The sequence below is a fragment of the Salvia miltiorrhiza genome, chromosome 4 (assembly GCF_028751815.1).
Source record: "Salvia miltiorrhiza cultivar Shanhuang (shh) chromosome 4, IMPLAD_Smil_shh, whole genome shotgun sequence".
Lineage (NCBI taxonomy): Eukaryota > Viridiplantae > Streptophyta > Magnoliopsida > Lamiales > Lamiaceae > Salvia > Salvia miltiorrhiza.
The window spans coordinates 16,060,607-16,071,969 of NC_080390.1; the positions used below are offsets into that span (position 1 = coordinate 16,060,607).

At 41.1% G+C, this 11,363-nt stretch overlaps 1 protein-coding gene across 2 annotated transcripts; it reads right to left on the bottom strand.

Annotated features, from left to right (window-relative positions):
* Positions 1-203: 203 nt before the first annotated feature.
* LOC131019841 (non-specific lipid-transfer protein 2-like) lies at positions 204-909 on the bottom strand. 2 transcript variants are annotated; one of them, XM_057948453.1, is made up of 2 exons: positions 474-909; positions 204-386 (listed from the first exon to the last, which is right to left on the bottom strand). In XM_057948453.1, exons 1-2 carry the CDS (start codon positions 818-820, stop codon positions 377-379), a joined length of 357 nt encoding a protein of 118 aa, XP_057804436.1. In that variant the 5' UTR covers positions 821-909; the 3' UTR covers positions 204-376. The 2 variants fall into 2 exon arrangements, with proteins under 2 accessions (XP_057804436.1, XP_057804435.1); XM_057948452.1 differs by having other exon boundaries at positions 204-400; positions 474-907.
* Positions 910-11,363: the final 10,454 nt, after the last annotated feature.

Genomic DNA, 11,363 nt, shown 5'->3' on the forward strand with positions numbered 1-11,363 from the left:
ATTTTCTTGAAGCATTTTAATTTTATTATATTTTGTAATATTTGTGGAGCCAAGTACTATATTTTGGAGTGATACCTATGACTATGGTGCAAATTTATCCCACTTGTCCATTTTCGGCATGATAGATTAGATTTACAATCAGATACTAATATTATTGTCTATTTTATATAATATTTTAAATATAACTATTGAACGCGCTCGAATAAAGCAATTAGATAGTATTAACATTTTTAGGAAAACTCTCAACCAATATTATTTAACTAAAATTACATTGCATCATCATTACCCAGCATTAACCAAAGTAAAAAAAAGTGGGGGCTGTAGTGTAGGCCCACGCAAGACTCCTCCTGCAAAATGGCCTCCTCCAAATTCAAATTCACCTCACCCTGCACCACAACAACTGCGCCAATTAAGTCACTAAATTCCAAAATTGTCTAAAAAAACATACTCAATTAATAAAAACATGCACTTACTTAGAGCAGTCAGTGGAAAGGCTAATCTTGTAGGGAATGTTAACACCGCATTGCTGAGGAAGTATGGCGGCTCTGCTGAGGATGATGTCGGGGTTGCTGGCGGCGATGGATTTCAGGCAGCTGCATGCCCTTTGGCGGTCGGGGGTGGACTTGGCGGCGCCGTTCAGTCCCTTGACTCCGCCGCAGCAGCGCCCAAGTGGGCCTTTGTTGCTCACCCATGGGTGGCACGGTCTCAAGAATGAGATCACCGTGTCGCAGTTTATCGCCGCCTCGGCAGGCGGTGCGGCCGCCGCCACCATCACGACGGCGATGAGGGCCACGCACATTGCCTTGGTCATTGCAGCCATGATCGATATGATGTGTTTTTTTTTTTTAAGTAAATGAAAATGGTGATGAGTCCTTAGATGATTTCGGGTGTGTGGTGATGGGGTTTATATGGTTAATAATTAAATTATTTGAGGGAAATAAATACATAAGGTTGTTGGGTGGAATTAATGCTGCTTATAATCGGGGGTACAAATTGATGAATAATAGTCCAATTTTGAGGCCCTCACGGCCTCACACATTAAATCAAATTAGCGTGCGACTCATCAAAATCTATATAATATAGGGTTAATTGCATCAAAATACCTGACCTTTTTACAAAATTTGATTTTTTGAATTGTTGCAAAAAATTAAGCCACAATTCAATTTTTTGCAATCTCCGTCCGGGATGAATTTCCGGCGCAGTCCGTGCTGAGGTGGACCTCCGTAAAGCTGAGGTGGCATATTTTTCCCGGAAATGAAACGTTGTCGTCTCAATTCAAACAAAACGACACCGTTTTCATCATTTTAACTCGACAAGAATATTTTGATTCATATATTTCGCCCAATTCAATTAGGGCTTAACATCTCACAATCTCTGCTCGCTCCCATCTTCTTTGCAATAGGATTTGTTCCAGAATTTCAAAGTGTTCATCTTCAGCGCAGATTTAAGCAATGGATTCTTCTTCACAAACGGGACAGATGAGCTCATCCAATTTCCCCTTACCTCAAAGATTCTGTAGGTGCAAAGAACCGGAGCCGTGCATTTTGCAGGCTTCAAATAGTGTCAATAATCCGGAGAGGCGCTACTACCATTGCCGTAATCGCGGTCGGGTGAGAATTTCATATTTAGGCGCTACTACCATTGCCACCTGTTTGTAGTTATTGCATCGTTTGAACCCTACTTTTTTTTTTGGTGAGGTAGCACGGTGATTGCAAGTACTGGGATTGGGTTGATCCTGTTCTATCGCCATACTACAAGGATTGCTTCCTGAAGATGAAGTTGGAAAGGGATTTGGCGCTTGAAGAACTCATTCGACAGAGGCAAACAAAGGAAGAGGAAAACACCTCCATTGCTGTGATTAAAGAAGAGATAGCACTCTCAGCTAAAGATGATGAGTACAAGAACCTTGGCTGTAAAATCGATAGTGTGGAGAAAAGGATGAAGTTACTGTGTATGGGGATTTTAGGAGTTTCTCTACTGGTACTTTTTCGTTGGGTTTAGGATTGTTGTACCTATCGAACATTTTGTGGCAAAATATTGTAGTTGGTGTTGTTGTTGAACATTTTGTGGAAAATGAATGTAGTTGGTGTAGTTGTTGAACATTTTGTGGCAAAAAGCACGAATCTCCCACCGTGATGAATGTAGACACCAAATGAACTGTCGAAAATAACAAAAAATGCAAGAAATCACAATAAACCCTAGAATCGAATACACCCGATAATAACCCAAGTTCAAAAAGTAATTTTTTATAGCATAGCATAAAAGAAAGAAAGAAAAGGGTCGAAAGCCCTACCTGTCCCCCATTACTCTCGCAATCACTGCTCTCCTCGTGCTGCTGCTGGGACCACCTCTACAAGGGGTTAATGAAGACAAGAGATTCAAGAATAAAATAGTTGGAATCAAGCAATTGTTTATTCTGGAAAGTGATTTACCATGGGATTATGGAGTTCGATTTTGGGAAATACATGAGATTCTGAAGAAGGTCGCGTCCTATCACTTTCATTTAGCCCTAATTTAAGACGACGTCGTTTGCATTCTTGGCTTTCTCCACATAAAACGACGTCGTTTGGGTTTTTTAAATATGTTAGTATTTAATAATTACACGTGTTAGACATGTTAGACCAGAGTAATTACACGTCATTGGCCATATCAGCTAATAATGACACGTAATCAAAATTCCCAATTTCATTACGCCGGAAATTCATCCCGGACGGAGATTGCAAAAAATTGAATTGTGGCTTAATTTTTTGCAACAATTAAAAGGTTTGTCAAAAAACCAAATTTTGTAAAAAGGTCAGGTATTTTGATGCAATTAACCCTATAATATATAAAAGTGGAATTTTCTCCCTCTATTTTTTCTCACTGTCTTCTCTAATCAATTTTTTCATTATTTTTTCTTTTTTTTTTTATAATTTTAATTCTTTTCTAAATATTGTCAAATTTAATTTATGAAGAAATATTCAATATGCATATTAAGTTTAAGTTCGTAACATGATCTTTAATATGATATAAAAATCATTAAAAATAAATTTAAAACGTAGTTATTATTAAAATTTTAAAATATTTTATTTTCTTTCTCTTGGTTAAAATTTTACAATTTTTTTTTTATGTCTGTGTATGAGAATATTTATTTATTTATTATGTGTAATACTCTATAATTTTTTTAAAAAAATAGGATTATACTGAAAAGAAAAGAGAAAAAACAGCAGAACCTAAACCCTTGAAAGCACAGAAAGCAGACTAAGGGCCGAGCCTCGTTAAAACCTCCGCAAGAGGGAAAAGAGTACTCGTCTAAAAAGAAAAAAATGTTAGAAGTTGAGTTGGGAGAATCTCAGAAACTCCGGCCGTACCATCGCTCCTAGATAATCCCAGCTTCCCAACACAAGAGAGAACAAGAAAAGTTGAAGAAAACGCAAGAGAAAAAACAAAACCCAAACAAGCATCAGCGATGTCTGTCATAGAAGGATCCCCGGCCGGTAATACGCCGTCGCCGAGGCCCTCCTCCAGCCATTGATCAACAAAGGAAGAGAGGCCAATCAGCCGGTGAAATGCTGTCGCTGAAGACCCGTCCTCCCCAAAACAAAAGCCTCGTACTGCCGCGCCACAAAAAGCAACCTGGATGATGCCTTCTTCAAGGTCCAAGCTTTGCAGCAGCCATAAAAACCAGGTCACGCGAGGTGTGAGAGTCTGAGCCGGTAAGACGCCGTCGCCGAGCTCCCTCACCCCATCATCGGAACCAGACACACACCAGACGTACCAAAGGTCGGGAAAGATAGTCAAATCGGCCGGTGAGATGCCGTCGCCGAAGACTCGTCCTTCCCAAAACATTCCATCAAAGAGGCCCAACGTCCCGGTGCCTAACTCCATCCAGCAGTCCACGAGCAGCAACCCCAAATACGCCCCCCAACTGTTTGAAGAAAGTTCGCAGTAAGAACCAATCAGCTCAACAAACTCCTGAACGCACCAAGAAAGATGAAGCAACCTACGAACATCACTTCCCACATTCCTTATCATCACCCTGATGAGCAAGCTCCTGGCAGAAACCCGCCCACCAACTGCTCGAACAAACCCCGCAGCAAAACAAGCTCGATATAAGCCACCCGGACAAAACAAAAGCTTCCCCCAATCCTCTCTTGATACCATCCAACGGAGAAAACAGTAGAGCCGACGTCTTTCTAGATCTTTCTGGATAGCCGCATCTGGAACAAAGTAATCCTCCCGCAGAGTAAGAAAGCTAACTCTCGGGGCAACCACCGGAGAACTCCGTGAAATCCAATTTCCAGCACATCGGAAAATTGTAAAAAATTCCAAAGAACACTCCAAGATCCACCAGAAAAGAAACCAAACAAACATTAATTCTTTATACGTAAATGACTATGCGTATGCATGTCGAGACGAACAGCTTTTTGAATTTCAGCAATTTCATGTGGCCACCATCCCTCCTCTCTTTGATGGTTTTCCATAATGTCCGCTGCCGCGTTACCTTTACGATAAATATGAGAGATTTGTAAGCGGAAAGTAGTGAGGATGTTAAGGATAGAGTGCCAAGAAGCTGCAAATATCCAAGGAACATCTTTCGAACGCGTGTTAAGAAGATGAACAACATAGGTCGAGTCCGACTCTATCCAAAGATGGTGCCATCCGCGCAAATTGGCAATTTGAATGGCGGTAATGACAGCCAGGAGTTCCGCCTCATAAGCATAACCAACGTCTCCTTTCACATGGAAACAGCCTCTAACCCAACTCCAATTGTCTCTAAAAACTTCGCCAGCAGCAATGCGACCTGAAGTCCCCATTGCCGAACCGTCGGTATTAACTTTCATCCAAGGAGCTGCAGGAGGCCACCAATGCACGGAAATAAATTCCGGGGGAGGGGCGGTCCTAGGAGAGACGTCAATCTTCCTTAACATGATATAATAAGACCACGAATTACTCATGTGACCAATATTATGGCAGTTCATGTCCATCTCCTTGAAACAAACTTTAACCATCTGGAGAACTCGCCTATAATCAAAAGTTTTGTCATCAAAGACACAACTGTTACGTTGTCCCCAAATTGCCCAAAGAGCTGTAATGACACCAGCTTTCCAGAGACAATTAAGTTGCGAGCTAAGTTTAAGGTTCCAAGCTGCCACCAAAAAGTTATGTATATCAATCTCATGGATAGCTTGCTCAAAGTTGAACCAACTGAGCAACTCTTGCCAGACCAAATTAACTGCCGAGCAAGACCAAAAAATATGGGAAATATTTTCGGCCGCTTTAAAGCAAAACGGGCAGTGATTCGGCATTTGAATACCTTGTCGAATCAAGCGGTCGTGAGTAGGCAATCTGTTATGAATGATTCTCCAGGAAAGAAGAGACCTCCGTACCGGAATATAGGATTCCCACAACCATTTTCCCCAGAAGACACGCGGAAATTTATGACATTCTTTGGCAAAAGCAATCACCGAGGAGACATTACCAGTCATAGAATGCTTCCAGAATCTCATATCAGTTTTCTCCCTGATGAGCCCATGTTTGTGTTCGTTTTTCGTGTCTGTTTTAGGTCTAGATAGAGTCTTTTTCCTTTGTTTTGCTAGAGTCAGTCGCCTGGGAGGGCGTAGTTCCAGGGCAGGCCCATTCTTTGGGCAAAACGTGCTTTTAAGGCATAATGCTGCTGCATTCCGCGAAAGAGGCATGAGTTTGAAGCAGAGGAGTTAGGGACACTCAAAAGCTTGTTTTGAAGACCAAAAGTCTGAGAAGCAGGATGTTGGGCAAACCGACCCTTTTGCCCATAAGTACCGCGCGGGATCCAGTGAAGGAATATTAAACTGAGTTAACGTTCCGCTTTGCCCGATGATCGTTTCTTGGTTATTATTAATTTATCATACAACGATTAATCCTAACATGCTCCTATGAATTTAACAGCTGCACATAGGTGTTAGGAATTACTTACTTGTAAATCGGATGCACAGGTTGTTGATGATCGTGTCGAAAGACTCCAGTTCTGATCTTCTCGACTGTATCCCGCTCAAGTCTCACCGTTGGATGGACAACGAACTGTGAGAAATCCCAAGCTAGAAATCCCCACGTTTCCTGCGCCCCTTCTCAGTTCTCAAACCCTAATAATTATCAGTGTGTATTTCCTGAGAGCTTACAGCTGTATTATATAATACAGAAGAGAGAGGGAGGCACCAACTTTAGTAGGGAACGATTTCTAGCCCTACTTGGGTTAGGAGATATTGGGCCAGTCCAGGAACCAGATACAAGGAATAAAGATGGGCCTCAAATAAATTAATTTATCAATGGTCAGCCCAGACCATAATTAATTTATAAATATCAGTTCATTCCACTAGAGAACCAATATTGACTTACCCCTTTATTCGGTGATGAGTCGGGGCTTGTATTCAGACTTATTAAATCCTCGTATTTAAAATATCCGACATCCATTAATTAATTAGAGCTCTGACAGACTAAATTAATTAATCTCTTTGTAATCCTTAAGCAGTACCACTCAAACCTTATTATTGCGCCTGAACTTAATCAACCTGCAGGGTTTAGCGCAATAAACATTATTGAGCTCCTTAAGGGGATGTCATTATCCTATACGGATACGATTACTAATACAGATAATCAGATATCATATATTGACCGCTATCACCCAAGATACAGAGTACACAAGTTACTATATAACTCTTGCTCATAGTAAGTCAAAGTGATAAAACGAATCAACATATATATCTGACATCTTATTAGTATTAAGATCTTAAAAGTCACCGAGATCTCTAATTCTTCACTTAAGTCAGATAGAAGAATATATCTCACTGTGGTCCTATCAATACGTATAACGTACTAGTATAGATAAGTAGTCAAGACAAACTACTTCCATCTAAACTGCAACCTAAACCAATAACTTGTCCTAGAGTTATTTCGGTTGTGATCATATTATATCTCTTAAGGTTAATCCAATTATATGGTCTTCTGTGATCTACAACACACCATATAATCTACTTATATAGAGATAAAGAACATACATATGCAATCATGAACCCAATCAGATAGGAGATTAAATAGTGAACACAGGAATCATTGTTTACAAGCATAAAACGTTCTTGCTTTCAGTATACAAATCCAACAATCTCCCACTTATACTAAAGCAAAACTTTTGGTATACAATGTGTCTAAATACTAGCTATTACAGCACCCACTTCATACTTCACTTATTCTCCCACTTATACTGAAAGTTTTTCTTTAAGTGGGTGGCATCAACCGCAGCCCCATCCCTCGAGCATGCTTCTCGTAGGCCATTTGCGGCAAGCTCTTCGTGAAAGGATCAGCTAAGTTCTCCAAAGTATTAATCTTTTCAACTAGCACATCTCCTCTGCTTACGATTTCTCGTATGATGTGGTACTTTCTCTCTATGTGTTTGGTCGCCTTGTGGCTCCTGGGTTCCTTAGAATTTGCCACTGCACCCGAGTTATCACAATAAATTATGATACTCTTAGGCAAATTAGGCACCACTCCTAGATCCAAGAGGTAGTTCCGGAACCATACAGCCTCTTTAGCAGCTTCGGAAGCAGCTACATACTCGGCTTCCATGGTGGAGTCTGCAATGCATTTCTACTTTGCACTTCGCCATGATACGGCTCCACCTCCCAAGGTAAACACATATCCAGAGGTAGATCTCTTCTCATCCCGGTCAGCCTGGAAATCCGAATCGGTGTAACCCAAAGGAGATAGACTGTCTGACTGGTAAACTAGCCTATAATCTCGAGTCCTCTTCAGGTACTTGAGAATATGCTTTACCGCAGTCCAGTGTCCTGGTCCAGGGTTCGACAGTTGACACATAATTCTAAAATCTCAACTTTGGGTGTTTAAAGATAATCTTCTGGAATTTGGTGCGTTTATAGTATATTTTATGCTTTGCAGGAGATTTAGGCTCTCGAGATGGAAGAATGCAGTTTTGGATGAATTTGGACGAATCTAGCGTTTTCCAGAGGAACCGACATCTCCAGAGCAGAGAAATCACCATTCCACTGGAGTCAGAGGAATCAAGTCTCCAGTGCAGAGGAATCGAAGCGAGTGCGGAATCGCCAGAGAAGTCTCGCCTCACGCCAGAGGAGTCGTTAGCAGAGAAGTCTCGCCAGAGAAATCAACACGCCAGAGAAATCACTTCGCCAGAGAAGTCAATAGTCAGAGGAGTCGCTAGCCAGAGAAGTCAAGTCCTCAATTTCAGAGGAGTCACCATTCCTCTGAAGAAAGCCAGAGCGGAGGAAGGCCAGAGCGGAAGACATTCCTCTGGCGACCCATTCCTCTGTCAAGGTCAGAGAAATCACCCATTCCTCTGGCGTGACCCGTTACTCTGGTGACACTCATTCCTCTGGCGAGAACTGCGAATTTAGCACGAGTGGGAGTATTTTCCAGAAGCGCACATCCAGCTGGCGAGTTGCCTTAATTCACACGATTCTATTACCATTAGAATTCTACTTTACTTGGCAACTTCCATGGTGATCCGAAGGAAAGCTGAAGCTTATAAATAGGTTCTCTTTTGACCTATTAGAAAAACCATACACCCGAACCCAAGCATTCATACTTTAGTTTTTAGCTTTAGATTTTTATTGTTTTCTAGTTTTCAAGGCTTGGATCAAGATTGAAGATTCAAGTCGCTACAATCGTTTTTCATTCGGTTTTTATATAATTCAGTTTTCACAATTGCGTTCTTTTTAATTATGTTTAAGTTTTATTTTGCTATGTCTGGCTAGTTTCCTTTAGCTGATTCTAGGGTTTGTAAATAGTTGATTGAATTTATGTGATTTATTTGTTAATACCTTTGTGCCTTCCAGTTTATGATTCATAATTCCTGGTGCTTAATTTCTTGTGAATTATTTGGCCAATAGTTTGCATGTTTAGCTATTCGGTTTGAGACCTAGCGGAGATAACTGTTTAGCGGATTCAGGAATGTATGATATGATTTTAACCTTGAGACCTAGCGGAGATAGGTGGATCATAGGGAGCTATTCTTAGGAGCTATTGGGAGTTAGTAGATTTTCTTGAGACCTAACGGAGATAGATAATTTACTAATCCACGATCGTTGCTGCTCTAGCGAGAGTAATTGATTATTTAAGTGATCTCTCATCATAACTGGATTAAACTGGTACATAGAATTAATAGATTTATTGCATAGATTTAATTAATGAATTTACTACCCTAGGATCAGTTGCTTTTAATATTTGATTCTTCTGCGTGCTTTTATTTACTACTATTTGAGTTTAGTGTTAATTAAACCATCTTTACTTTCGTTTGCCTGAATATTACTAGAGTTTAATTAGGATTACTTAGAGTGATTCGTTATAATAGTCCCTGTGGATACGATACTCGGTTACTTTTTACTTGCTACAATTGCCTGTGTTAGTTGCAGTATTTGTTGCTAATAATTTAGTGATCAACTGATATCTTGCAACCATGCCAACGACATAGCAAATATCAGGTCTCGTGCAAAGCATTGCATACATGAGGCTACCTACGGCGGAAGCATAGGGTATCTTCCTCATCTCCTCAACCTCACTAGGCGTCTTAGGGCACATGTCCTTAGACAGAGGAATGCCATGTCTGAAAGGTAGCAAGCCTTTCTTGGCATTTTGCATGCTAAAACGAGCAATCACAGTATCAATGTAGGTCGCTTGAGATAAGCTCAACATCCTTTTCTGGCGATCACGGACAACCTTGATCCCTAGGATGTACGCTGCATCTCCTAAGTCGTTCATTTGAAACTGTTCGGATAACCACTTCTTTATGTCCGATAATAGCTCAACATTGTTTCCAATGAGGAGGATATCATCTACATAAAGTCCAAGGAAAACCACGTCGCCATTGACATCTAAACGGTACACGCAACATTCGTTTTCACAACGAGTAAATCCAAAAGATTTAATCACCTCGTCAAAACGCTTGTTCCATGACCTCGAAGCTTGCTTAAGTCCATAAATGGACTTCTTCAGCTTCCATACAAGATGCTCTTCGCCCTTTTTTCACAAACCCTTCGGGTTGCTGCATATAAATGTCCCTTCCTTCTTCAAGGAAACCGTTTAGAAAAGCGATTTTGACATCCATTTGCCAAATCTCAAGGTTCATGTGGGCTGCTATGGCAAGGAGTATTCGGATAGACTTAAGCATGGCAACCGGCGAAAAAGTTTCATCATAGTCTATACCCTGTTCCTGGGTATAGCCTTTCGCCACCAGTCTAGCTTTAAAAGCTGCGACTTCGCCATCCGAAGCTCGCTTTATCTTGTATACCCACCTACTACCTATAGCTTCAAAGCCATCCGGTAGTACAGTTTTCTCGTATACATCCATAGCAGTCATGGATTCTATTTCAGAAACCATGGCGTTGTACCAAGAATCTGCATCTAGATCTTTCATCGCTTGTCTATAGTTATCAGGGTCGACATCCTTTTGTTCATCAACAGGAAGAAGATCCGAAGACTCTCCCAAGAACATAAATCGATCGGGTTGAATTATAACCCTCCCACTACGACGAAGCGGTGGTGGTACAGCCGTGACAATGGTTTGTGCAGTATCCTGTGGTGCATTCACTTGCACACTTGGTTGAGGTGATGGAATCGCCTGTCCATTGCCTTCGATTTCTTGAAGGACAATCTCGGACCTTGACTTGTGCTCATTTATATAATCCTGTTCCAAGAATCGTGAGTTGGTGCTAACAACCACTTTCTGATCCTTAGGATTATAAAAATAACCACCTTTCGTTCCCTTAGGATATCCTATAAACAGCATTAATTCACATCTAGGTTCCAATTTTTTTGCTTCCTTGTCTAGCATGTATGCAGGACAACCCCATACCTTTATATGGCTCAAGCTGGGCTGGCGCCCTGACCATAACTCGATAGGAGTTTTAGGAACCGATTTGGAAAGTACTAGATTCAGCAAGTAAACCGCTGTTTCCAAGGCATATCCCCAGAACGAAATAGGCAATGATGCATAACTCATCATTGATCGTACCATTTCCAAAAGAGTTCTGTTTCTTCTCTCCGCTACACCGTTCTGTTGGGGAGTACCCGGTGCAGTCAATTGGGATGTAATCCCAAAATCTGACAAGTATTGCAAAAATTCATTTCCGAGGTATTCGCCACCGCGATCAGACCGCAATGACTTGATAGATTTACCCGTTCTCTTCTCCACTTCTGCCTTGAATTCTTTGAATTTCTCAAAGCATTCAGACTTGCGTTGAAGTAGGTAAATGTACCCATATCTTGAGTAATCGTCAATGAAAGTGACGAAATACTCATACCCTCCACGAGCCTTTGTGGACATCGGTCCACACAAGTCAGAGTGAATCAATTCTAGCACATGCGAGGCCCTATTCCCC

Bases quoted from the DNA above. Each gene is read 5' to 3' on its own strand.
- LOC131019841 (XM_057948452.1), bottom strand. From the start codon at position 820: ATGGCTGCAATGACCAAGGCAATGTGCGTGGCCCTCATCGCCGTCGTG.